The 27,559-nt window shown below is 54.1% G+C and overlaps 1 protein-coding gene across 1 annotated transcript in view; it reads left to right on the forward strand.

The window, feature by feature from the left end:
• Nucleotides 1-1,855: 1,855 nt before the first annotated feature.
• The window catches only part of LAMA5 (laminin subunit alpha 5), a 90,933-nt gene continuing 65,229 nt past the window's right edge, over nucleotides 1,856-27,559 (forward strand). The window contains exons 1-2 of the mRNA XM_050714080.1: nucleotides 1,856-2,173; nucleotides 8,139-8,291. Coding sequence (XP_050570037.1) covers nucleotides 1,856-2,173; nucleotides 8,139-8,291 — 471 coding nt within the window. The remainder of the gene's footprint in view (nucleotides 2,174-8,138; nucleotides 8,292-27,559) is intronic.

Genomic DNA, 27,559 nt, shown 5'->3' on the forward strand with positions numbered 1-27,559 from the left:
TTTCCTGCATGGTGCTGCTGAGCCTGTGCCACAAAACCCACGTGCTAACTGTGATTTCGCTCTGGATGGATTGTTCGCTTTCCTTAATTGCCTTTTGGAGGGGTGATTAATTACGTGCCACAACATTACCACTAGAGGGATTACAGATATTAGACTGGCCCGAGTGTTTTGCCTTGTAACAATCTTGTGGGGGTGGGAGAAAGGTATTTTCTTAATCTGTGCCCTGCTTTCCTGTTAACTCCTTTTATGTATTCACAGATGCCATGGGGTATAAGCAGCTAATGAAATATGGCATTAGATAAAGTTTGAGGAAGTTTTAATTCCAGTTCTGTGGCGTATTGGTTTCCTGTCCATAAACACGTTAGTTAACGATTACTGCAGATCACAAGTATATTCAGAGGTGGTTGTTCCACTTTCCCCAGAGCAAGCTGCCCATCTTAATGTGGACTTTAAAGGGCAAAGACTGCCCGTGCTTTTTAAAAGAATTTGTTTCCAAGGGCTCTATTTAGCTTTTAAATTATATATTCATCTGCTAAGTAGTAAGACCTGGCATTAAGTGGGAAAAGCAGTGGGAAAACCTCGAAAGAGACAGACAAGCAGGAATGGGTTAGAGACGCCTGGAAGCCCTTTAGGAAGCCTGTGGAGCTGAAGGGGTTTGGTGGCTGTGCTTGGTGCTTGCTGGCCGTGTGGAAGCGGGCACCCCGCAGCACCCTGCGCTGAGTCCTGGTGTCCTGGTGCAGCGCGTGCTGTGCGTGCCCAGGGACAGGCAGCGGTAACTTTTCTGAGCAGGATGGTTCCTGGGGGGCTGGCCACTAAAAAGACATAAAGATGATGATGAGAGGCAGTGGGCAAATGCTCAGCAGCAGCCTGCGAGGACCTGGGTGCGCTTACGAGCTTGTGTTGCTTTCTGCAGGGTTCAAGTACCACAGCGCTGCGATGTCTGGAGTCCAGGCCCGATCTCAGTTGATTTATTTTGTATCTTCTTAGTGTAGAGAAAGAGCATCGGTCAGTTCAGGCACACCATTTTATCAGTACAGTGTATTGCTTGATTTTTGGATTGAAGAGAAGCCTGCACATGGTGGGAAATGAAAGCAGCTTTTTGTTGGGTTTGGTGATGTGTATAAGTATTTTGGAGATGTGTATAACTATTTTGGAGATGTGTACAACTAACTGCGCTGGGTTCGGTTTCTTACCCCTAAGATGCCTTCTACCAGCGCGTCTGCCCTCACAGATCGTGCCGTGGGGGGACAGCACTGGGGTGGCAGAGGGGGGAGCAGGCTTTGGGGTGGCTCTGCTGCTGCTTTTCCCCCAGGTGAGAAGGTGAAGGCTTTTGCGGGCTGCCAGCCTTTCTGCCCCACGAAGAGGCAAATCTTCACCATTTAATGAAAACAGACGGCATACCTCGAGGAGAGTAAGTTGGGTTCTGTGGGACCTTATAACGCTTTGTTAATTAGTAATAGGGCTTTTCCTGGAGATAAACCAACCTATCTGCTAACGGAGTTTATTAACGCCCTAAAAACACCGGCGAACGAGACCACGGCAGCGCAGCGCCGCAGATACAATGCCCACATTGTTCCCCGCGAACATCCTATCCCTTTCATTCCTTAAAAAAAAAAAAAAACAAAAAAAAAAACAGCAAAAAACACTTCACCCCATTTGGCCTCTCCACCCCTAAAGCTTCTAAAGGGCGGGGGGGGGGTTCCCAGGGCGAGGCCGGCTCCGGGGGGCGAAGGGGGGGGGGTCCGGAGGCGGCGCCTGCCGGGGCTGAAGTAGTGCGGGCGCGGCGCGGCGGGGCGCAGTGCCGGGGCCGGGGCTCGGGGGAGGCCGCCGCCCGCCCCCGCTGCCTCCGGGGAAGATGGCGAGGGAGGCCGAGCGGGGCGGCGAGAGGCCGGGGGGGTCGCTGAGAGGGTTACTGGGGCTGCTGCTGCTGCTGCTGGTGGTGGTGGTGGTGCCCTCCGCCGCCGCCAGCCCCGCAGCGTCCTTCCCCGGCGACGTGAACGGGCACAGCCTGCACCCGCCCTACTTCAACCTGGCCGAGGGCACCCGCATCTCCGCCACCGCCACCTGCGGGGAGGAGGCGGCGGGAGCCGGCAGCCGCCGAGCCGTGGAGGATCTGTACTGCAAGCTGGTCGGGGGGCCGCTGGCCGGGGGGGACCCCAACCAGACCATCCAGGTAGGGCGGCGGGGGGGAAGGCTCCGACGCGGGTGGGGTGGTGGAGCTGCACCCCGGGACCCCCCCTTCCTGGGGAGGGTGGGGGGGGGTCTAGAGGAGTCCGAGCCCCCCCCCTTTGTGCTCCCCTGGCCCTCGCTGCCTTGTCCCAGCCCTGCCACCCTGCTGTGGGTGCCGGAGGAGGGGGAGAGGTTGGGTGGGGGGCGCAGAACCCCCACTGGTGGTTTCCCATGTGGCTGGAGCTGATGCAGAGCCGGTGTTCCCCGGCTTGTTGGGGGGGGGGGGAGGGTTGGGCACCCCAGGAGGGGGTGAGGGGCAGGTTGGGGTGCCAGCCCCAGTTGGTTGGGGTGCCAGCCTGGCCCCAGTGCTGCAGCCGGGGTCTGTGGGAAGCCCCCCGGAGCAGCCAGGGCACGCAGCACACGTGCTCTGCTCTCCCGGGCTCCCCAGAAGTCGCGCACGTGAAGCGCGGTTTGCTGGGTTCCCGTGGCTTTATTTTCACAGGGGTTGGTTCTTTATGGCCGTATGGTCCAGGGTGAGCCAGCCCCTGAAGTCCCCTGCCAGCCGGAGAATGGCTATGACATGCATGATAATATTTAGCTTCGGGGGGCTTAACTCTGAAATTCCCTCTGTGTTCGGTGGGGCATTAGGATGAGCAGAGGGGAGAGTTAAGAGGGAGCATTTTACGAGCGAGCGTCAGGTGACTTAGCTCAGGGGTCCCATTTTAAGCAGCCCGGAGGGAGCTCGCAGCCAGGAATGTAGATGGTAAAAACTGCTGTGCAGTTTAACGGCCCCAGCCCTCTTAAAAAGAAGGAAGAAGAATTGTAAACAGGCTTGTAAAACACTAGGTTTAGCTGCAGGAACGCCGGACCTGCTGCCCCCCTCGGGGCAGCCTGAGCAGGGAAAAGCAACTCTGCCTCGAAATGCTCTTGCAGCACGAAGCCCTCGGCAGAGCCAGCAGCTGCTGCCCACCAGCGTGTGCTGCTTGTTGCTTGTGGGGTTCCCGGTGCCAGGTCACCTGTTGCAGCGGAGCAATGGGATTGTCTGGTTTGAATGCAACAGGGATGAAGAGCAGGGGAGAAGCGTCAGCTTCTGGGACAGAGCCTTTCTTGGCCTTTTGTCGGGGTTGGCTTTGTTGTAAGATGAGCTTCTGAAGCATTTTTCTCATTCTAGCCGCGTTCTCCTGAGTCGGTGCTGTACGAGGAATTTTCTGGCTTTTGTGTTTACGACGTGGAATTTTGCCCGTTTGTCATAGAAATTGTTGAGGATGTTACTGGAGGGCAAAAAGCTGATGGAGTTTCCTCTGAGTGTTGCCACTTTTTAAAGGGATCTGTTCCACATTGCTGCACTGTAAAACAATGCAACTCGAGCAAGCTTTGCTTTAAGTAGCAGTACTGGGGGAGACCCCGGGAGCTCTCTGAAGTCATTGTGCCTACAGTGATGCACGTTAGTTTTCACGTAGAAAAAAGTAAGGAAAAGTAAAGAATTAACTGCTACTATGTGCAGTTACAAATGTGAATAACCTGCCAAGCAGAAGTAGGACGATAAAGCTACTTAGAAAAGCTGGCAGGCGTGGGTCTGCGTTTATCGCTCTCCTGTCCACCTGTGTGCTGGCCCCACGGCTAGCCTAGCACCACGCGCTGTGCTATGGGTGTTCTCAAAAATAAACCACGCGGGCTGTGCCAGCCTCGGGGCAGCTGTAACTCATCCTCCAAGTTCAGCCCTTTCCTGGTACCGCAGGGCGTGCAAAACCTCCTGGCCTCCCCCAGCTGCCGTATGGGGCTCCTTGGCTGCAGATTTTACTGCAACCCCCTCCTGTCCCCTGCACAGCTCTGGTATGGGATCGTTTGATCTGAGCACCGCTTCCAAGGCCAGCGGTGCGGTCTTTGGTTGGTCCGAAAGCTTTAGAAAAATCCTTTTGTAGCGGCTCCTTCCCGTGACCACGGGCAGCACCTAAAAGGGAGGGGAGGAAGCAGGAGGCTCGGAGCAGAGGTCAGAGTTCCCAATTCATCCCCTTTAGGGGTTTTGGCACCGCCTGGTGAGTAAAGCAAAGAGGGGGGTGGGAGGGAAGTGTTCAATTTAGGCAGACTGCAGTGACAATAATGAACTCCACACGCATGTCCTCAGTATTTGCGTGTCCCACCGGAGTGCCTTCCCTTACCCATTCACCTGCTCTGTGCTGTGGCTGTGGTGTAAAGGGGCTTTTCACTGGGAATTCTGAAAGAATGCCTCTTGGGACCCTCCAAGGGATTTCCACCTGCTGTGGCGGTGAAGGGAGGTTTGCTTGATGGAAGACCTAGGGAAAGCATTAACACAGCCATCCAGTCAACGAGTTCAGTCACTCCTGTTTTCTGCCTGTTTTCATTTGATATCGTAGTAGACTTTTAGGAAAGGGAATTCATGCGCTTTAAAACATGATGTTGTTAAAATGGCGATAATCATTGAGCTTTCTAAGATAATGCTGCCCTAAAGACACTTGCAGTGTTTTTGGCACAGCTTGTGGGAAGGCTCTAAACCTTTTCAAGGAGTTTCCTTTGCTTTATTGAGGGCTCTTTGGCAGAAGACAGCATTTCTGACCGCGGGAGGCTTTTCAGCCCGTAAGGATGTGAGGCGAGGCGATGCTGAGGTGCGCTGAAAGGGACTCCCATGAAGGTTTGCTTCCCTCCTTCCCCTCGCTAATCAGCGGGGGCAGGCCCACCCTAATGAGAAGTGCCTTTGAGCCGTCTGTTGAAGCTGAGACAAAAGGGAGATTACAGGTTTATTTTTCTGATCGGGCTTTACTGAAGATGCCTCTAAGCTATCTGTCTCCCCAGGCAGGGGCAGAGGCACAGCAGGGTGCTCAGGTTCCCCGTCCCACCCAGCTGCCCGGGGGCTATTCCGGAGCCGTGCCAAAGCCGGCAGGGCTGCAGATGATTGCTTGATTTCAGGAGATTAAGTAGTACAACAATAAGGGAAGTTACTGGCATTAATTGAGGCAATTACCTTAGAATTTAAAAACGTGCAACAAACCGTACTGATTTCGTATCACCACCTCTCTCGCTTTCATTTGAAACCTGCCCTCACCTAAGCCCTGCTGCCACAAAGTGCTCGTTTGCATGTTGCGTCGCACCTGAGCAGCGTTGCTGCTTATGGGAGGTCTTGTCCAGGTGTAACAGAGGAGGTCTGAATCTGTTTGATACTTGAATGGTGTGGCATTCTCTCTTGCTGGCCTGTGCTCATCAAGGACCAGGGTTTCTTCGTCCCGTGCCGTGTCACAGTGCACGGCGGGGAGAGCCGGCCCAGCGCGGGGTCTCCGTGGGTTGGTTGGGTGGCTGCAGTGCTGTACGCCTCTCTCCTGTGGTTACATGTGTGAAGGTGCTGAGCTCTGGGGGCTTAACTGCAGCTGAAACTGAGTGATTCTTAGGGCAAGCTGCCGTAGCCTGCAGAAGACACCTGGTGAGACAAGACCTGCCTGGCTCTGGGTGAGCAGCTGGTCTGGGAGGACAGCCCCGCTAACGGCTCGTGGAACACCTCCTTGCCTTGTCTGCAATACTACTTTTTGCTCCCCGTTTCCAGCCCCGCTTACCTCACCCCTAACTGCCCGGGCTGGGTCACGCTCCCTGCGGTTTTCCGATAAATTAGATGAGGAGAGCAGAGGTTGGGTCATGGCAAGGCCAGATAAACCAGGACAAAGCCATCTGCTTTCCCCGAGGCGAGCCGTGCCAGCAGGGTGCCGGGCTAGGCTTTATGCTTGGGGGGAACTTCAGAGCTCCTATTGATGTGAGCAGGAGCAGGCCTTGCAGGTCTCTGGAAGCTGCTCACCATTCAGATCTCCTCCTTATCTCCCTCCCTTGCAGTTTGCTCTGATAGCAGCAGTTTTGTGTTCTCGAAGCTGCCTTGCATCTTCCCTGCATTGCTGAAGTTCTTTCTGTGGCGTGCCCTGGCGATGTCCACGCCTCTCCTGCGCTGGTAACCTGCTCTCTCCCCTTACCCAGTGGCTCACAACTGCTTTTTAATTAAAATCCTCTTCTGATGTCAGAGCTTCCCTTTTCCCATAGAGACCTGGCACGCTGCACAGGAGCACGAGTCGCTTTAAAGCACAAATAACTGGAAACGATTCTCGCCAGATCTAGGTCCAGCTCTAATGAAACAACTAACGAGCAACTGGTGCATGGGGGGGCCGTGGTACTTTTAACAGCAAGCTGTTGACGTGTTACCAGCCCACTGGCAGCTAACACATGCAGGCTGCTCAGCGGTGCCCAGGGATAACATCAGCATTACAAATGTATAGCAGCTGAGCCTAATTTTTAGTCCCCTCTTATTAGGCTTGAATTGGCTGTCACCCATCAACGCGAACGTTTGGTTCAAAACGGTTTTTGCATCTGTAGGAAGAATTTGAAGTATGAAAGCACTTTGTTTTCTGTTGTTTATCCCCGTTTTGTAACCTTTCCTCGCTTCTCCCCCCCGTCTCGGTGGTGTGCATCGTGCAGGAGCAGTTTCCACACAACCTGTTGCACCGGTTCCCCTTGAGGTTTGTGCTCAGGAGTGGGTCAGTTTTATCTGGTCTGCTCGCCCTCCTCGCTCGGTGCGCGTTCCAACGGGACGTGTCCTGACCTCTCCGTACGGCAGGAGCTCCCTGCCTGGCATCAGGGTGGTTTCAGCTGCCCTGTTCTTTGTCCTGGTGCTGTTTTCACCTTCCTAGAGGGGTTAATTAAAAGGTGTGCTTGTCTGGCACAGTTTGCATTGCATAATTGCCTGCAAATAACATGGCTGTGGGGAAGAATGCGGGGAATTCTGTTTCCTTTGCATCGCAATTCTCCCAAAGTTTGGGGCATCTGGAAAACCTCTGGGGTGGCTGTGCCTTGCCTCAGCCCTCCTAGGGGTGCACATGGAGTAAGCAGGAAGGAGACTGCCTGTCTTGAAATCGTGTACCTGGTGTAATATTAAAGCTGGCTGCAGCTGGGACAGGCAAGGGCAGCTTGTTTGCCTGGGAATAACTGCACCTTTTAAAGGCAAATTGCCTGCAACAGAGTTCCCTTTCAGGCTCTGTAGCAGCAAGTCAAGTGACAGAACAGAGGCTCCCCAAAACAAGTTCCTTGCTAATTTCAGGGCTGCGTGCAGGTTTCCTGGGGAGCGGGTCAGATTCATTTGTGCCTTAAATAGGAAAGAAAGAGTTGCCCTTAACAGCTCAGGTCTTTGTCTGATCCTGCTCAGGAGGTGCTGTTAAAGTTGCAGAGCTGTTTTTTCTGGCAGCGTGTCCAGGGAGCTGACAGAGACACTTGCACCACAAAAGCAAGACAGAAGAGGTTTCATGAGAGTGATTGCAATGAGGTCCATGGCCAAGTGACAGCAGGGGCTGTCCCTTTCGGGCCTTGCATGGAAGCATCACTAGCAAAAGGGACTTGGCTGCTACACCACTAAGCTTGAAAACGTAGCTGAAAGGACTATACTTGTGAAATGAATGGGTTGACAAGAAACGGATTGCAGAGTTGGACAGAAGAACTGGCAGCCTGGGTCCGTAGGGATGACCGAATGGTCCAGGTCAGGATCTCTGGGTATTGACAGGGCTGTGAGTGGCAGCCTTGGCAGAGGAGCTGTGGGCTGGTGGCCCTGGAGCTCGGGCTGCCGCTGGGTGCAGGGGGCTCAACCTCCCTCTGCCTGCTTTGCAGCTGGCAACCGCTTCCTTGTGTTGGGTCCCTCTGCCAATGCACGGTGAAATCTACCTGAATATGCACGGTGAAAAATACCTGAAATATGGAAGGGGTACTTCTTAGAGCAGTCCAGAATTTACATTGGGTCGATGTGGGTTTTTACAGCTTTTTCTTGTTCCTTTTTCAGTCCCTGCTCTAAATGGGTGCAGAAAAAAAAGTTTATGTATTGATTCACACCATCAGGCTTGCATTCTTTATTTTCCGAAGTGTTCTGGTACCTGCCTGCTTCGAGTCGTGTTTTCCTGGCTACAGTTAAATGCTGTCTTTGTGCTTTCCAACAGGGCCAGTACTGCGACATCTGCTCCTCAGCGAACAGCAACAAGGCGCACCCCATAACGAACGCCATCGATGGGACAGAGCGCTGGTGGCAGAGCCCCCCGCTCTCCCGGGGGCTGGAGTTCAACCAGGTCAACGTCACTCTGGACCTTGGACAGGTAACTCAAGTCCTGCTTGGTTATGTTGGAGGCTGTGCTGGCGAGGACCTGTCCTTCTGGGCTTCTAAAGTCCTTTAGCGGCCTTTGCTGGGAGGGTGAGATGAGACCTCCTCATGTAATGACATTTTCTGTTAAAACGTGGAAGGGAAAAACTTCATCTGTCTGTTCGTAGTATTAACTGCCATCTGTGCTATTTGCTGTTACTGTTTAGCTCTTTCCTAAAAGTTGGGTCATGAAAATCTCCCATGCCACACAGGTGCCATTCCCCTAAAGGGGGAGTACCTGGCTCCTGAAGGGGTGCGATTTTTAGAACACAAAAATACAGCCCTGAGGAATTTAAGGTTGTGCTGTAAAACTTTAACTGGTGTATTTAAAGCTCTTTGAAGACAGTTAGCCCGTGCTGAAGTTCTTCCTGTAAAAGACAAAGAATGACAATGGATTCTCGGTCTCTAATGTTGGCAAGTCAAAGGGCATTAACATTGTAATAGCGATGACTGCCAGCCCACACCGCCTCCTCTGCTGCTCCTATTCAGCCTCAGACCCATTCCTCTGGCAGCAGGCTGTTCTCTCAGACCTTCCTCGGCTTAGGGAAAGCAGCAGGAAGGATGTCCCATCTGAAGCTGCAGGAAGAGGAAAGTGGTGTAAACCAGAGGTCTGAGGGGCTGCAGGACGTGGGTCTGCTTACTGATACGAGACCATTGCTCTGGCTGATGGACGGGGAACTGCTGTGTCCTCGGTGCAGGAGGGGTGTGGGACACCCCTTCCTTTGTGGTGCTGTGCTGCCTTGCCTCTGCCCCCAGCACCTCTGTTTGGGGGATGATATGGGGGGAGGCAGACTCAAAGTCCCCAGGGTTGTCTCTGATCTGCTCCCTGCTCTGCCACAGCACCTGCTCCGAGCCTCTCAGCACCCTCCCGGATCTGTTCTCTCCCATGCGTGCCAACCACCCAGAGCTGTGCTATACACAGCACCACCAAAATGTCCCCGACTGCCCGGGGCACAGCGTGCGCCGCACAGTGCTGTGTGGGCAAAGCCTTCTCGGGCTGCACACAGTGTGCTGATCCCGTTAGCCAACGTAGGTGGCATCTGCTGTCTCTCAGAAACCTCCCTGCTGGCAGGGCTGTGCTGGCAGGAGGATTGCTTGCAGCCTCCCATGTGGCTTTCTGGTTGCTCGCCGCTCTCAGGAAAGAGATTCTCAAAGACCAACTTTCCTGGAGAGCTTCTCCTCCTCCTTGTCACTCACTTCAATTTTCTGCCTTCAGGCCACAGCTAATCCAGCCATGCCAGCCACTTGAAAGCTGCTGATTTTGGCTCATCTGTGGGTTTGCAGCCTTTAGAGCTGCGCTGGTGGGAGTCAGAGCCTGGAATAATTTGGGGGGGGGGGGTGCACTTCTGCTGAAATCGAGCTGCTGTAAGCTTACCTTGTCTCCCAAGCCCCCTGTATTTGCTCGCTGTACCCTGAGGGGCAGGATTGCACCATTGCTCCTACAGGGTTGGTAGCACGACTTGCATGGTGCTGGTCGCAGTTTGTCTCAGCTGGTGGGGAGTTCCTCTGGGCTTATAGATTGCTCAGCATCCCTCCTGCTTCTGTAAAGTAAGTGCTTGCCCAGCTTGTTGGAACAGGAGCACAAACTGAAGTATCAGCCCATTTGCAGTGGCTTCCTCTTAATACGTGCCCTTATTGTATGTAATTGCTTTAATAATCGGTTATGCTCCTGGTGAGAGTCAGTTCTTTGCTTTTCCCTCCTTTGTTTTGGTGGGTCAGGCAATAGAAACAAGATGAAACATTACAAAATTGCTAATTTCCTCCTTTTGAAGTTGAGGCTGGTTGAAAGGGAGGAGGATAAAGAGGATTTTTTGGGACCCAGTAGGGTCTGCAGGGTGAGTGCTGGAGCGGACTGGTGGACCTGGCAGCCAGGCTCTGCAAATTCCTTGGATACCTGTGAAAGATGCAAGTAACACCCTCAGAGGCATGTCTGAGTGCAGGGCTCTTTTTTTTTTTGGCTGCCTAGCAAGGCCTCTCCTTGCTCCACGTGACCCTCTAGGGAGCTCTCAGATCAATTAAGATTTAATTTAAGGGACTGATGGCCACGGACAGCTGTTGTCCCTCTGGGGAATTGCTGGTGCCCAGTGTGCTGATGGCAGAGTCCTTCAGCAGGGGCTGGCACAGGAGGCTGTGGTGTCAACCTCATCCCATCGCTGTGGTGCTTCCCTGCTGTCATTGTCCCTCCTGAGCCGTAACTGCTTAATTACCAGCTGGAATTGAGTTTCTCCAGCAGTTGGCAAAGCTGTGGCAGTTGGGAGAGGGGCAGTTAATGAAGAAGCCTGTTGGTCTTTGCTCTTGCTGCCCAGGAGTTTGCTCTCCTCACAGGGATGTTAAAGTTCTATGGGAAGGAGAGAGGGAGGGATATAATTCACAGCCAGCAGATAAGATTTTCTTTTGAAAACAACCAAAAAACAGCAAAAACCACTCAGGCTGGCCTCCCAGCTGGCGGGAGTATATTAAATACTTGCATCATGTCATCTTAGTGCCAGCAGTGGCCTAATCTTAACAGCTTCATTGGCAAGGGAGATCAGAGCTCCTGCCCCGGCACGGGAAGAGAATGTGGCTGCTGGTCTGCTGGGGGCTGGATCTGAGCTGCTCCTGCTGCCGCGTCTGTGCCTGTCTCCCTGGGAAGGGGAGCTTTGTCTTTAAAGAGTTGGTAGGGTGAAAAGCTGGGAGAGGAGTAAAAGTCACCGAGGGTTCCCTTGTAAGACCTGAATTTGGGAGCCAGAAATAAGGCAAGCAGCTCCAAGGAGGGAGAAGTTGAATGGATTTTAGGAGCTGTTGGGGCAGGGAGCATGAATAGGCTTTTTTTTTTTTTTCCTTGCTTTTAATCCTGACTTTATGCTTAAAACTTTATTACGCGTAGGATGAGTGATTGGGTGACTGCATGGCTTTGCCTGCTGTGTCCTACAGCTCTGTGGCACCACGATGGAGCACGGGGCTGGTTTCAGGGGGTGGAAGGACCGCGGGGTGCCGCGCTCCGGGGGAACACCATTGTGCATTGTGCTGTGCTCACCGAGCAGAGGGACAAGAGGCCGTGACTCACCGTCACTGGAAACTGTCCCCTGTGATCTCGCTGTGATTAAGCGCCACAGTGGGTGGAGGGGAGGAAAGGGTGTGATGGACTTTTTTTTTTTTAACTTTTTTTCCCCAAGTAGGTCATTTGAGTCAGAGCTGACAAAACTCAGGAGGTTTGAAGAACCATGAATGGCTGGCTCCCTGCCAGGGCCTGACATCTTCCTTGCGTGAAGGTGAACCCAGGCCAGCCCTTCCCAGAGATGTTTGTGGATAGCTGGTGCTTTATGATAAACTCCGGGGAGAGGAATGCTCGCTGTCATGCGAGAGCGAGAGCTTCGTGCCAGCGCTTGCCCGGGGTTAATTGCTGCGGTGGGAAGGTGGCTGGGCAGCGGCCCCAGCTCCCTCCGGCCCCGGGACACTGGAGAACAGCAGAGTTCTGATTTACACCCCTAAAGGTATTTAATTCGCGTTTCGGCAGGAACAGGCTTTACGGCTGAAAGCCCCCACCGAAGGGGTGAGCCAGGTCTGGCAGCTCAGCGGCTGCACAGCCTCACCTCCGCCCTGGTCACCAGCACGAAACACCCGCGTCCCCTCACCTCTCTCACCGAGCAGAGAGATCTGGGCTGTTAACCGCTTAAAATCTAGTTCCCTTTAGAGTATTTGAAAATGAACAAGAAGTTGCAGTCGTTGGTAACTTAGGAAGATAGACAGGAAATGAGGAGGACTGAGGTGAGCTCCTGGGCCAGCGCGATGGTGCCTTCTGCAGTCTAAGGGCCGTGTCTAGGCGAGGGAACAGGCTGAGGGCTTACTGGGTGCCTTGAGAAGTCTCCTTTTTTGAGTTTCGTATTACAGTGGGATCTGCCAAAGCTAGCATTTTTTCTGGCCGCTGTCGGGCTGGTTACCTTACGCGTGCCAGGCTCCTTGAGCTCCGAAGCGAAGGTGTCGCTGGGCGCTTCAGCCCTCGGCCAGCGGGCCGTTATCCTGTCAGCGTGAAAAGTGCCTCAAAAGGAGGTGTGTGTTTTTTTTCCCTGTGGTGGATTTCCAGGGCATAAGCCTACTTCCTCTCCCTCTTGCACTGCGAACTTGGCCCCTGGGGACCTGCTCTGCGCAGAAGTTAGCCGTGCAGGATGCTTTCGGGTTCTGGGTATGAGGCCTGGCTTGCAGGAGCAAGTCAGTCCCTCTCGTGTGAGCTGTTTTCTTGGTAATGAATATGAAGTTCTGGGCTGGGTTCAGTGGGTGGAAATGTTGCCTGGCCTAATGCTAAAGGAGCGCTGTTGGACATAGTACAGCAGGGCATGGTACCTCGTGCCTCACAGCGCTCTGAAATCTTCTTACGCTTGTTTCTAGCCTCCTGTTTGTTTTCACTGAGTTGAAATAGTAATGGGAGCTGCTGGCGGAGATCTTCAGGAAGCCTCTTTGAAAGGCAGCTGGAAGGAAAGCCTTGCAGGCCGATGGGCTGAGTTTACCTCCCTGCTCCCAGCAAAAGCCTTCAGCACACATGAATCTGATGTTTATTCCCTGGCTTAGTTAATTAAAATATCCTTCTTAATGAGAAAACTTACGAAATCCCAGGAGGAGAGCTCATGGTTACTGTGGAATGGAGCTGTTCTAGTGGCTGCTTACCCCAGGACTGGGGTGGGATAGGGGTTATGGTCGTCTGAGAAGAATTTTCAACTAAAAACTTCTCACCTTCTTCCTTTTGCACCCTTGTTTCAGTTGCTGTGAGATCTCGTACTTGCCTCTGGATGATATCACTGCTGCCAACGTTTTCCCCCAAGGCATCCTGTTCATTTTCACTGTACGCAGAGGGAGACTTGCGATGGGTCTCTCTTCCTTCACTTCCCTGTGGTGGAGATGTCTTCTGCATCCTTCTTGTACACACGTTTATAGCAAATGCACAGCTTCCATTTGCCTCGGGGCCACACGGTGCTTTAGCTGCCTGGCACACGTTTCTCATAGAGCGTTCCAAAAACATGTGAAGATTTCAGGACTTCTGTACAAAGTCTTTAGTTGTTTTTTTTGTGTGTTTTTCAAAATCTTTTCCTGTAAGGACTTCTTGTTCTTCATTATGCTGGGGTGCCACTGTGGGAAAGGAGTAGGAGGCACGGTGACATTTATTGGGAGATTTTGCACCTTAAGTAAAGGACTGGGGCGTAAAATCTCTAACAAAGACGTTCTTTCTCCAAATTGTTTTCTGGCTCTTGGAGCAAAAGCAGTATTAAAAATAAAGCATGTTACGCAGGCTGAGCAGAAATCCTTTTTGCTTTCACCAGCTGAGGCGACAGTCTCCTCTCCTATGTAGAATCCTCTACAATTACCTAAAATCCTCCAAAAGCAGATCAAGATCTCTGTTCACTTACAGGCTTCAAAATTCTAGTTCCCCGGTGTGAAATGGCTTGTGGTGCCCCTTTTGCTTATGGATCCTAGTCAGTGCTGCTGTGTTTTAACGTGATCGTCTAGTGGAAGCAGGGTGCCTGTTTGTGATGCTTCCCTGGGAAAAGCTGGAAAGGTGCGAGTGTGAGAGCACGCGGTGCTGAGAGCTGGCGCTGAGCCCAGCTGTGTGGATCTTCTCTCCCAATATATTTTCCCCTTTATTGTTTGAAATAGCTTTGCTTGTGAAATCTGTTCTGTTTCTTTCAAACTTGCAGTTCCCCTGACCCAGGCCAGGAGCTTTTTTTTTTTCCTCCTGATGAGGGGGGAATTTTCTTTCTTTTATTTTTTTTGCCTTTGCTTGGCCCTTCTTGACCTCTTTGTGCTTTCTGCCGGCTCCCACAGGATTCCTGGCTCTAGCGGCTGCACAGGAGCCGCTCAGGTGAGCGGGAAGGGAACGCTCAGTTGTTAATCAAGTGGGGATCTGTCCGCTCCAGCAGCGAGAGCAAACCCATCCCCTCCCTTCCAAGCGGCCATGCCAAGTCAGATACCAAGTTCCTTGGTATCCAGAGCAGCCAAGGCTGATCCTTTTTTCTATTTTTCTACTTTGTTACTGCTAGTGCTGGTTGCTGTAAGAGAGAAGACACGCGGAACATCACTTGAGGTAAATCATGGGTGACATGTGAATTTTAATTCTACGTTGTTTACTTATGTCATGAACCAGTACTGCTTACAATCAGTTTTCCAGGTCTGCAGTGAGTAGGTGGCATTGCACTTGCAGCATTTGATTCCCAAAAGACCTGCCATGCCTGACAGACATGCCAGGCTATGAGCACTGAGAATTGAAGGCTCCTGGTGGAGGAGGAGGCCCTGAGCAGATCACTCATCATTGTGGCACCTTTTGTGATTTCCACGGAGGTTATTTCTGACTGTCCCTTGCATCTTGCACAAATGACCCTTGTGCTTCGACTGCTTAATCTCCCCAGAGGCTCTGCTTGCTCTGCCTGGACCTGAACCAGCTAAGGAGAATTCAGGTGTTAAAATTCAGCCTCAGCCTTCCCCCTAGGACAGCTCTGGGTAACAACTGATGAAAAGATAATTGCTCCGCTTCTAAAAAATGCATGCAAGATTTCCAGGGTAATTTCTCCCTGGGTATCACTGCTTATTTTTAATTTCGGCGCGATGAGAAACGAGGAGGCTGATGGTGAGGTTTCCTGCAGCAGAGCTCTCCCTCCCTGCCAGGCTGCCGGGTCCTGCTCCGCTCCCTGGGATTCTTCAAAGATTAGGAGAAAGCCTCGAGGCGAGTGCGAGCCGGGGAGAGGTCAGGCAAGCTGGGAGCTGGCGTATGGGAGGCTTTGGTTTGTAATGAATAGCTGGAAGGCAAGCCTTGTAATTTCTTGCTGTTCTCCTGGAAAGTGTCTGCTTGGCTGGGCTGGTAAACAAGAGTGTGCCTTGAATCGGGTGTGAATGTGTGCAGATACACGTGCTGCGGGGGTCGGCTTTGTCTGACCCCTTTGTGGCTGCTCCAGGCAAGTTAAAACAGACCAGACCCAACTAGTCGGGCCTCTGCTTTACTGGAGAGTTGTGTTTTCCTGCTGCAGACAGATGTGGCAGGCAGTGTTTGTAAAGGTCGGCGTACCCAGGGGAAGCGGAGAGGGTCACAGCCCTGACGCGGAGCGTGCTGGTGTCTGTGACCCAGAAATGGGCTGGGAAACGCGTTCTTCCCGAGGCATTGCACAGTGGGTTCAGTTCTCGATGCTTGTCCAGATCACGATGAGAAGCCTCTCAAGTGGGCAATTCCTGCTTCCCAAGGCGGGTTTCTGGAGCCATTCCTGCCTACCACAGCCCTGTCCTGGCTTAAATCCACAGGGCTGGCAAGGAAAATGCTAAAATGCACCTCTCATCATCTGCCTAGTCAGCTGCTCTGCTCTTTCAAGCCTATTTTGCCTGCCTCACCCCCCCGCCTTTCTTTCTCTGCTTTACCACGCCTGGCTCAGCCCTGCTTTCATCTCTGCCTCATCCTTTTATTACAGTCGTAAACGTGGGCCTCTGGGCTGTGCCCAGCCTTGATCCTCAGCCCTTTCCTGTTTTCTGGACTCCGTGCTCCTCAAATTCCAGACCTCCTGTGTGGGGTGCCAAGCAGTGCAGTCAACGGTGCGTTGCCTCCTGCCTGACAGAACAAAAAGGAGGACGGTGGGAAGGCACGAGGTGGGAGGCACGCGCCTGGCGTGGTGGCACAGAAGAGCCTTTCAAATGGCTTAGGAGCAGCCTGAGAACCTGCGGCAGCTAACAAGGGACATGTGGCCCGTTCACACAGACCTGGGACACGGTTTCCGCTTCCAGAGGTGTGCTGAGGAGCTGGTCAAAGAGAAGAGGGTGGGACAGGGATTGGTGAGGGGGGAGATGCAGGGAGGAGGACGAGGCTTGAAGGTGGCCCGTGGATGGCTGCAGGAGGTGAGGGCAGCGTGGTGGTTCGGGGCTTCCTTGGGTGAGGTCGCCAGAGTCAGACGAGGGCAGGAGGAATGACTTTGTGCTCCACAGAAGGGCTTGCCAAGCGTGACTATAAAAAGGCCTTTGTTAATATGAGGTCACCGCTAATGGAAGGTGGGTCGGGATCGTGCCAGCTCCTGTTTGTGCAGCGCAGGAAGCAACGGTGCTGGCTTCCTCTGAGCGCTCGGCTTGCCCCATGTACCTTGGAAAGGGAGCCACCGGATACAGGGAGAGCAGAGGTGGGGCTGGTACCGTAGGCTGGGGACTTGGCGTCCTCTTCCTCTCTGTCCTCTTCTTGGAGACCTGAGAGCTCCTGGAGGAAGGTGCTAGGATGGTCGTCTGACTGTCTTGTCCTTCCCTCCACTGAATAGCAAGGGCTAGAGGAAACATTGGCTTGGGGGAAAATGTTCATGGGAGGCTTGAGTCTCCTGGATGTGGTGGGAAGCTCCGTACCTCTTGTTGCCTGCCACATCTACCTGGAGAAGCTGCGGCCCTGCCAGCAGGGTTAAATTAGCCAAGCCCTGGTTGCAGAGCTGTATGTCAGTGTTGAATGGTATACCGGGTTACCCAGAGGTTAGAATAAGGTGCCTGTATCCTGAAAGAGCTGCATTGCCATTGAGGGCTTTTACATTGTGCCGTGTTTCTGCTGAAAACTGTGTCTTTGGAGCAGACCTGCTGGCAAAGCTTGCCCGTGTAACTGTTCTAGCTCGTGCCCTGCGCCTGAAAATGAAGCGTGCATCTGCTGCTCGGCATTCTGAGGGCTTTCGGTGGTCGTTTGCGTGCAGCGACAAGCAAACAGCCGAACCCTGAGAGCTGCCCCGGTTTTTCTCACACACATTTAGTTGCTCTTTCTCGTTTCTTTGCCCGCTTTGATAAAGAGCACCGCTGAGCCCTCGCACATGCAAACCCCCGTCGGCTGAGCTCTGCTTGTGGGTTCCTGAGAGCTCTCGTCACTGTGGATCGGAGCGCGCCCCGTGTCCAAAACCCGGCTGGCATGCTGCTGGAGGCAGCTCTTGGATACAGTCAAATGCAGATGATGCCAAGGCCTGATCGGAAGGGGAAAAGAATGGCTTTCTGGTATTTGCGCACAGCTACAGATAGTAAACAGACGTACAACTGCAAACAAATCCGTGCCACTGCCTTCATCGTGCGTCGTTCTGGCTGTTTGCTAAAGCTGCCGCTTAATCCTTCTTCAGTCCGCTGCAAAGTCTGCGTTCACCCAAACGCAGTGGGCACGAAGATTTTGGCTGGAGTCCACGATGGGTTTTGTGTGTTCTGTTTTCTTTATTTACCAGCCATTGCTTTCTGCCTTGGCATCGGCTCACATCAGGTCTCGGTAAATGGGACCGTAAATACGAGGGCGCTCCTGGGGTTCGTGTGAGTACGAAACCTGCGCTCTCGTGAACTCTGTGCGTCCCGGCAGCGGTACGAACTGTCACACAACTGCTGTAGCTGCGGATCTCTGGTGTTAGCAGTGGCATTGGGAATGTTAATCCCGCTGCGACCCTGGTATGCGCTGCCGTTGGGTCAGCAAAGCTGGCTCTGAACGGCAGTGTCATGGTGGGAAACCTGCTGACAAACGCTAACGTGGTGCGTGGCTCGAGCGCAGATTTTTAGAAGAATGAGCTTGCTTGCACGTGTCAGGTTTGGTATTGTTGAAATCTGCTAACAACTGAACAACAGCTTTAAACACAGTGCTGCCAGAGCTTGCAGGAACCACGCAGAAGAATCGCGAAAAAGCGACGTTGCTGAAATGTCTGGAAGTTCGATTCGGTCGGGGCTTGGTGCAAGGGGATGTTTTCTCCAAGGCTCTATTAGAAAATCAGCATGGCCCAGTTAGGGACCCGGAGCTTTGGGGTGAAATCTGGCCCCCGCCAGACTTCCCCTTAGGAGGAATGCTGAGGGAGCCGCTGGAGCAGCGTGGTTTATGTCAGCGTGTCGGTGTTTTTGCCATGCGTGTGCAGAGGGACCCTGCTGGAGGAAGGTCTCTGTACGCGTGGGACCTGGAGCTGCTTCCTGAGGGTGACAATAAACGGGACCTTCCAAACCCACTGCTTGGGCCTGGGAATGGGCAAGGTGGAAATAAGACAGAAAGGGAATGGTGTTTGTGTCCTTGTAGAGCTGGGTCAGAACCAGATAGAAACCCAGTGTCAGAACTGGGGCATCCATATCCCCCTCCAGACCCATTCAGAAGGATTTAGGTGCGCTGCTCTTGGGCGACAGTGAGCTCGGAGCTCCTCTGAGGTTCGTGTGAGTTGTTCCTCTTCAGCATTTGGCCATGTAAAACAAAATCCTTTCAGTGGCCTTGGTGGCATGCTGAGACCTCTCGCTTTGTGCCAATTTTTAGCTAATTCATCCTCTTCCCTTTCCTTCTCCTCCTTACCCTTCCCAAGCGCGCAGGTTTGTGACAGGATATCCACTTCATTCAAGAGAACGGGGGAAATATTTGCCTGTAGCGTGGCCAGTTGCCAAGCTTGCTTTGTTCTCCCAGTCTCTGAAAGGACAGGACTGCCCAAGGAAACGCTCAGAGCTGAAGCTGGCATGCAACTTGGAGTGAATTTGCTGCGGCTCTGCGAGTGAAATGTATGACACTGGAATTTTTTTTTTTGATCCCATAAATGCAAGGAAAGAGAGAACCTGGGTGGGCTGTGGACAGGCTGGGTCTGAAATCCTCTTTGATGTGAAATTGCTGTGTCACAGCTATACAAGTTGCGCCGCCTTTATTTTTTTGGCAAATTAAGTGCTGACCTCGTGTCAGCTTGTGAATTCAGTTGTGTGGTTAAGTCGGCTGTCCCTGCATCCTTCACCGCGTTGTAGCTGGAGGCTCTCCTTGGTGCCACTGAAGCCCTGCTGTGATTGCAGAAAGCCTCTTGTAACAAATGCAGACCCGTAATGATGGTGGCAAGGAAAGCAGTGAGTTGTCGTGTCCGAGTTATAACCCCTCGGTGTGGGTAACTTCTCTCGCCCTTAACTCTTGAGGCCAAGAGAAGTCTCCTGGGCAAGCAGGGTGCCTGGTGTCGGGACAGGCTGGTGCCTGGCTGCTGCTCTAACACTGTGCTCTGCCTACAGCTGCAGGACAGATGAGGTGGCTTCTGTTTGTCGCGGTACTTTGGCTGGCGTTTATCTGTGTGCGTGCTGCGTTGTGGTGGGGTCGTTGCCTTGGGTCCCCCAGGAAGCCTTGGGAACTCCCCAGACGTCTCGTTCACTATTGCAACAGCTCCTGCTCGCTTCTTGAGCAAGTCTCGTCCAGTGCCTAAAGACCAAAATCCTGTTTCTACCTTATGGAGGGGGACTTGGGTGTTCCTTTTTTCAGCCAATGACTTGGCCAAGGGCTTCCTGAGTAAACTGAGCAAATCGGCAAGGCTTTGATGTTACTGAAAAGGGTCTTACTATAGCTCTTACTGCATTTTTTTTAAATTTTTAGTATTACAGAGCCTAGAGTGTTCGCTCATGGAGCGGGTCCCAGATTTGTACGACTCCTTGCATGCCCTGAAGAGCCCATTCCAATGAGGCTGTGGTCCTAGCTTGTTCAACTGTGGGGTCTAAATAATCCTGCATCCTCTCTAAAGCAGAAACAAGTGTTCTTTTGTCTGGCTTCTCCGTTCCAGTCGTAAAGTGGTCCAGGAACTCCTAAGAAAATTGAAATTGTCTCGCACAACGAATCTGGGTTGGTATTCCTGTAACTTAAACAATGCATAAAACATACAGTCAGGACCATTTGTTTGCTCCGGATGGTAGGAATGTCCTCTTGAAAATGTGCTGTGCTTTGGCAAGTATGAATAGAGGGTTTTTCCATCCCCCTTTCCAGGTTTCTGAAGGCCAAAGTCTTGAAACACCTTAGAAAGGCTGCTAAAGCTGTGCTGATAAGATAGGCAGCAAATGTGCTTGAGTGCCTAATGTAGGAACAGAAACGTTTAAGCCGTTTGCTTTTCCCTTAACGGTGTGAAAAATGAGCGGATCTCACTGAGGAACCCGGGGGATCGTGTGCTTCGAGTGAGGGCTACACCGAGTTCTTGCAACTGGTTTGTTCTGTCGCTGGGGCTGGCAGCTGCAACGCTTGCTTCACATCTACCGGGTGGGAAGCTGGAGCTGCTGTGGGCTCTGCAGAGCCCCACTCATCCCAGGTCCGTTTCCAGCAGGCTCTGCCTAACACTCTGAGCGTGGTGCAGAGAGGAGATTGCATCTTGATGCTGCAAGTCAGTGGTGTTTGGAGGAGTCACTTTTTTGTATCCAGTTAATTCCTTGTTTTCTTCCCCCTCCGCTTGTTGTTAGCCTCCCTCAGCCAATAACCACGTTACGGAGGACAATTCTGGTAGCAGGGTCTTGCAGAGGGTGCCTGTCGGAGCAGCAGGCTGGGAGCGTTCAGGGAGCCTGGGTTCACAGCACCGTCAGCCCGAGCCAGGGGAGGAGGATGCTCGACAGCCTCTGCCGTGCACCAGCGCTCTCCTTCCCCCAGTCTCCACCACCGCATTTGTGATCTGGAGCGCAGCTTAGGGTCACGCGGGAGATTACAGGGCCTAGAGACTGCTCCCCGGAGGCGATCAGAATCACGAAGCAATAGCGAACCGCTTGCTATCTGTGGTGTGAGCAGAGTGCAGACGGGGCCTTCTGCACTGACGCAGGCAGCCAGAATTGCAGCCCTGCCTGCGCGTGCCGCCCATCGAACCAGCCTCCGTGCAGGTGCTGTGCCTGCCCAGCCAGAAACAGCTCTGCTCCCAGGCTGGGCGGATGGGTCCTGGCCACGGCCTTGAGGCTTTGCTTCTGTCTTTTTGCTGCTTTTTCCCCCCCCAAAAGGCCCAAGTGGTTACCCCGGGTCGTGGGGCAGAGAGCAGGGTGCTCACTTGTGCTGTGCCCCTCTTTCCACCGTGCTGGGCTGCCCAGACATCGCGAGCATCTGCACGGAGCCGCAGTGGCAAGCATCAGTTAGACACCCTTAATCAGGCAGGGGCACCATGAGGGTGATGATGCCGTTGCTTAAAAACTTGGTTTCAACGTTTCAACCTTCCAGGTAAGTGGTGTGGTTACGTTGTGCCCCCACCCTGGACGCGTGCCATCGCACACGTGCTCCCTTCTTTCACTGGTGGTCTTTCTTCCAGTGGTGCGTGCTTACACACCCAGAGCTCTTATCTCTACTCAATCGTAGCTTTCTTAAGCCCTTGTGTTCTCTGTAGCGCTCCCCTTATCTCTGTTCCCTTCCAGGGCTGGGCAGTGGGAGCAGGGAGGCAGGAGGGGCTGAGCAAGCAGTAAATGTGTGTTTGCCCTGCAGCGATGCCGCAGGCTGGCTGTGAAAGGCAAGACGGAGAGCGGTGGGAACACCTGCAGGCCAGTTAGGTTTTTCTGAATTGCTAGAATTTTGCAAGAAATTCCTGGTTTTAGGGTTTGAGGAAGGAGGGTTTGGAGCGTGCTGCTGCAGCACAGAGCTGCAGTTCCTCGTGTGAAGGTCTGCTCGCGGAATGGGGCTGAAAACTGGCCCGAAGGTTGCTGTCAAGTGGCTGGCGGGCTTTGGCTCTGCTCTCTGTGCCCTGATCTCTGCCAACCATCACAATGAGGATGCTGTGAAGCTCTGGGAAGGTGCTCGCAGTAGTCCCAGGCGGACTGGGGGGCCAGCAAGCACCCACACTTCTGAGGTCTGGGTGGTGGGACAGGGCGCTCCGGTCCTTTTGGTCAGTGGCTCCAGCCAGGCTGGGTCTCGGCAGCCCCGTGCACTGCGTCCTGCCTCTTGGGCACAGCTCAGCACCGTCTGCAGGGCAGGCGTGCCTGGCCTCCTGCCCAGCTCACGAAATTACTGGTTCTGGTGAGAAGTGTTGCAGTTACTTCTGTGTTTCCTTTCCCTTTTCTCCTACAAGCATTCAGCGGTGGCTGTGCAGCGTGCGGTCACCTCCTGGCAGACCTCAGGCTTTGGGATCAGCTGCGTGTGCCTGGGCTGTCTACATGGTGTTGCCCTCTTGTGGTTGAACCTGAAGGAAAAACCTGCGGGTTTTATCGCTGCACCTCGCCAGGACACCCGAATTGTTTGATGGCAGGAGCTAGGGAGTGCAGAGCCGGAGCTCTGCTTCCCAAGAGGGTATGTTTTCTGCGCGGAGGGTTTATTATCCACAGCGACGGGCAGCAGCTCCAAAACTGCAACGCTTTTACCTCGTTCTGTAGCCAGAGCTGAAGGTTTGGGGCATGGTGCTGAGAGCTGCGTCTTTGCCCGCCATTTGGGGGAAACCTGTGCATCTGTGGTTGCACCCAGACGAGGTGGGGTGCAAGCAGCTGTGTGGCCGTGCGTATCCCTGAATAACATGCCAGTAGCTGTCCAGCACTGTTGGTTTTGCGCAGTTTATAAGGCATCCGACCTGTCTTTTGCTGAGGCTTTCAACGAGCCAATTTACAGTCCTGGGAGGGACCACCCAGTGCTCGCTTTCATGGCCGGCGGAGGGGGAAGGGAGGGAACTCTTCAAAGAGCAGAGGAGGTGAAGTTACCACCACGGGCCGTGTATTGATTTCATGAGCCGTGAGGCTCGGAGTCAGATGCCAGCCTGCTTTGCTCTGATCTCAGCAGAATGTGACCCCTGTCCCTCGGCAGCAGAGGCACGGAGGCGATCGCGTTTCTCCAGGCAGGTCCCGTTTCTGGAGGCCGCCGGGGCGACGTACCCCGGGCCTGGGAGCGGTGCGGGGAGGCGTCGCAGGGGAGGCTTGGGCTGCACCTGGTGGACACACCACGAGCACAGACCCCCACACCAGCTTCGGAGGCTGGTGCCAAACAGGGTGGATTGCTGGTAGCTGCCCTGTTTGCATGGATGGCCTCGCCTCCCCTCCTTTGAAGATGACGGCTCTCTTTGAGAGCAGGAGATCAAGACCCGGTTCTCGGCTGAGTTGAAAGACGCTGCGTACAAATGTTTATCCTGGAAAATATTTATAAACCTACCCCTGGGAGCGGGGCTGTACAGCACAGTGGCCTCCCTGGGACCGCAGAGCACCGCTACCTATCGCTCGTGAGCCGAGCCCATGCAGGATGGGCTGCGTCCTGCTGCGGGCTGCCGCTTGCTCTCCAGGAGCCGCTTGTTGTCCCCCCGGTGTTTATGTCGCTGTTGTGCACAGCTCTGCACTAAACACTAAATCACGCTCGCAAGTCCCCTGCCTCTAGAAGAGCTGTGAGCGTCAGGCGAAGAATAGAAGTGCGATGGCTGCTGCTCTTTGCAGCTGCTGTGGGAGTGTTTCGGGTTATTCACACCAGGTCATTAAAAGCTCCTCGTTAATCTCGTGGGGGCGTAACGTGCTGCAGCACCGCTCCTGCTTCTTCCAGAATAACGGCCTCGCGTCCTTCGTTCTTGCCGTGTGTCAGAGGAGCGAGATGCTGTCGGTCAGCAGCAGTGCTGGGGGGCGCGCACCTCCCTGTGTGTGGCCGGGAGCTGCCCGTCCCTCTGCCCTCACCCACACAGAGGCGAGCTGCCGGGGACGGCGAGGACACGCAGCGGCTCTTGGAGGCACGCCGAGGTTGTAACCCCGTGCTCACGCCGTATCCACAACCCCTACTTGAATCGCTGTCTGTTTTGCTTTGTGTCGAAGCACAGTAAATCCCCCGCTCCACCCCGGCGATGCCATTTTCTGGGCAGGGAGCAGGGGATGGGCGCTGGGGTTTCCGTGCTGGTGGGGTGGATCCGCTGCCACTGACCTGCACCACGGCAAGGAGGGGACGCGGGGTGGCTGCTGCGCAGGCTGGGGCGCTGGTTTTGGTGCCGGTGGTGGAAAGGCTTTGGGGGTTATTTTACCCGCGTCCCGACGTCTGCATCTCACGTCAGCAGCGAGCCCCAGTGTGGTTTGCCGTTCCTGTCCCGTGTGTCTCAATGTCCCTCGGGCTGGGCCGGGGCCGGGGGGACAGGATGCGAGCGCGGTCGTGGCGTAGCTGCCTGGGGTCGGGTTGCTGAAAGGGAGAGGGGGTAACAGGTGCACTGCTGGGAGCACGGCCGGGCTCAGCACCGCGCGGGGACGGATGGAAACTGCCCGGGTTTGAAACGAGGTCAGGAGCGCGGCCTGAAACACACCGCTCCTCCGGCCTGGGGCAGTTCAGTCCAACGGTGCCTGGCTGCTGGGGCTCGTGCGTGCCTCAAAGGCCAGAAATTCGGTGTTGCTAGAGGCTGTCTGAGCAGAAGTGCTCACAGGAGTGACCTTGTTTGCAGTTGGCCTGTTCCTTGCGTGCTGGTAGGTTTCTGACCACGATAGCTGGAGATGTTTTGAGAGCATCAGTCCTCAAGCAAAGTGAAGCCACCGCATTTGCACTGGGCTTTCTGCAGCCAGGTTACCTGCTCGGCAGTCCTGGGGCAGGTCGGAGAAAAGCAAGGCTCTGCGGCAAGCAAAGCAAAGCAGCTGCAGGTGTCTGAGCCACGGGAGCCACCGGGGCTCAAGACCAGAGCGACCGCACGTGCCCGCAGCGTGCTTCTTCTTAACGCGTTGTTTATTTGATGCCCTGTTTGTTCTGGCACAGCCTGATCGCCTGCTGAGATAGATAACTGAAGGCTGGAGCGCAGCGCGAGCTGACTTCTCTCCTTGCAGCTGCCGGGAGCAGCAGCTCTTCTCCCCGTGCCTGTTCAGCGGCAGCCTGGGAGCTGCCCAGGGAAGGGGAGGCTCGCCGCCCATCCCCACGGCAGGGGAGATGGCACCGCTCCTTTTGGACCTGCCTTTGGGGTCTGGGGTCGGCAAGAGACTGGGACAACATCTTTAAACTTCTCTTTCCCCACAGCTGCAGGAAATGGGGCACAGGGGAAGGCTTTTGTTTGCATCACACCTTCCCTCTTCTCTTCCCTTCTAGCTGCGGCTGGGTCCACGGAGAGGTCTGCCGTGCGTCTGGCAGCCTCTGCTACGCAGCCAGGGGGATGCGGCTGTGCTGGGGACAGGCAGCAGCTGCCCCCGAGGGACTGCCTGCCGTCCTACCACGTAGCGAGCCCTTAATTTCCTGTTATCAGTTACAATAACGCTGCGCATATTTAGAAAACAACCCCGCGTTAGTCCTCCCTCCGGAAGAATTCGAACCTGTCGTGAAATTTGGAGGAGAAACGTTTTTCCCAGACAGCCCATCTGCGGCAGGACCGTGCTGCTGCTGTCAGCTGCTGCGCTTCTGGGAAAAGCAGGCGCTGCGTCCACCAGGGGAGCGTTCCTGGGAGCGCGGGGCGAGAGGCTCAGCACCCAGCCCCCAGGACCCCCTGAGTGCCTCCGACAAGGGCAGGTTTGGGCAGCCCGACACCAGCTGAAGTCACCACGCTTCGGACACGATGCAGGGCACAGATCCGTAGCTAGCGCAGCCCCACTCCCTCCCACCTCGGCTCAACGCCACTGCCCTGTGGCTTGCGGTCAGTGACTGCCTCCAGCCCTTGGGCCGCGCTGAAGGAGCAGAGAGGGATGTGTGACGGGGAGGAAAGTGCTAAGGGTTCCCTGGTCTTTGCAAGGGTTGGTGTGAGCACAAGCCAGAGCAGTGTTTTGCGTGCACGTCCTGCTCAGCATCACCTCTGCTCTGTTTGTTCTGACCTGGGCTGGAGGGGCTGGGCCCAGGGACAGCTCGAAGCAGCGCCCGGAGCGCATCAGTTGCTGAGATGTGGGGAAGGGATTAAAGAATTCCCTGATATTTCAGTGGCTGATCGAAACCGCACTGAAAGTCTCTGCCAGGGGGAGTTGCTGGATTTCATTAAATACAAGCAACCTCTTTTCATCCCGCTGCAGTCAAGCTGCCAGGCGCAGTCAGAAAATACCAGAAACTATCAATAGCACGGTTGATATCACACTCATGATTTGATCTTATCAGCTCCTGCCTGTGAATTGTGACCGAGTTTAATTGACTCTTTCCCTGAGTTGGTTTGGGAGGGTTCCTCTTCCCCAGCAAATGAGTTTTCCAGCTGCTTACTTTAAAGGGAAAAAAAATAGTTAGGGATTTTCTTTGGCTACCTCTCCAGCTTCCAGCTGTTAAGTACTGGAAATGTGTTCTTCATTATGTCCGAGAGAGAAATGTTTCTTTCTTCCGATTGGGGTGGCAATAAATAATTCAAAACATAATGTGCTGTAGACAAGTGGGTTAGTATCATTTGTTTTCCGCACAGCAGTGTGCGGCAGGCTGGGCTGGCCGCGGCAGGGAGCAAACGCCGACATGACGAAGGGGCCGGGGAGGCGCTGGGGTCTTGCCTTAATTCATCAGCTGTCCTTAGGCTGAGCGCAGTCGCTTTTGTTATTTGGGTACAGATTCAACAACCGAGTGTCCAGTTCTACCTGTAGGCAGCTTTGCGTTAATTTAAAAATAAAGGCAGAAATAAGAAGTGATCCTTAGCAGCCTCTTTGAGCGAGCATGCTGCGCGTCGCTGCCTTGGCGGCACCTCTCCAGCCCACGGTGCCTCTCTCCTCATCTGACCCCTGAGCACTCGAGTCCTGGAGTGATCTTGACAAGCCGGTGATGGGGCTATTTTGGATTAGGGGGAGGAGGCATGAATTCCAGTTTTGTGGAGCATTGCCTCCTCTGCCGGGGTTGGCTTTGTTCAGAGCAAGGGTGCTCCAGCTTGCGTGCTTCTGGTGGTCTTGGCCAGGCCAGCGTGACCAGGGCACTTCCACTAACAGGAGGGTCCCAGGACATAACCTTCCACTTATTCCTCCTAGCCTTGGGTAATTAAGTCTCTGAAGTTTGGCAGGTGCTTTCCCACCTTGGTCAAGAAGGTGCCAGGAGTTAGAGGTGGTGAATTTGGGCAGCTGCAGGAGTTACTGTCTGTGGTGGCTGCCTCTGGCCAGGCTCCCCCTGGCAGACCCTGTGGTGATGTTGGGGACTGATGGCAGGTCTAGGTCTTCTTGGAAAGAAAAGAAAGCATCTTTTTGGAAAGGTAGGGAAAGATGGAGAGAGAGGGCTGTCATTGATGGTTAGCAGCAACCCCTTATCCAGATCAGCTTGGCTGAAAGCGGTGTAATCGGGACGCATCCCTGAATGAGCCCCTGGAGCAGAACGAGGCAACATCTCATCCGATGCTGCGGATGATCCGTCGGTGTGAGAGGGGAAAAAAATACTGAAGATTTTGCCGGGAGCTAATTGAATTTCAAAGGAGTATGAATCGGAGTAAGCCCCCAGTGAGAGATGAGATCGCTGACAGAGAAAGAGCAGAGCTGGAAAGTGCAACTAAAATGTTTCTCAGACAGGAAAGGAAGCCATGGTCCCTCAAGTGGGAAGGTGGCCTGAGCCACCAGTCTCTCCCGGTTCCGCAGCTGGGAGCAGGCAGCGCTCGCAAAGCCCGCACGTTGTTTGGGGTGTGAGGGGCACGCAGACACCCCCATGGGAATGGGGACGGGCTTGAATGCTGCTGTGGGCTGGTGCGAGCTCCTAAGTGTGCGTGTCGTATC

Source organism: Cygnus atratus, chromosome 16 (assembly GCF_013377495.2).
Source record: "Cygnus atratus isolate AKBS03 ecotype Queensland, Australia chromosome 16, CAtr_DNAZoo_HiC_assembly, whole genome shotgun sequence".
In the NCBI taxonomy this organism is placed as follows: Eukaryota; Metazoa; Chordata; class Aves; order Anseriformes; family Anatidae; genus Cygnus; species Cygnus atratus.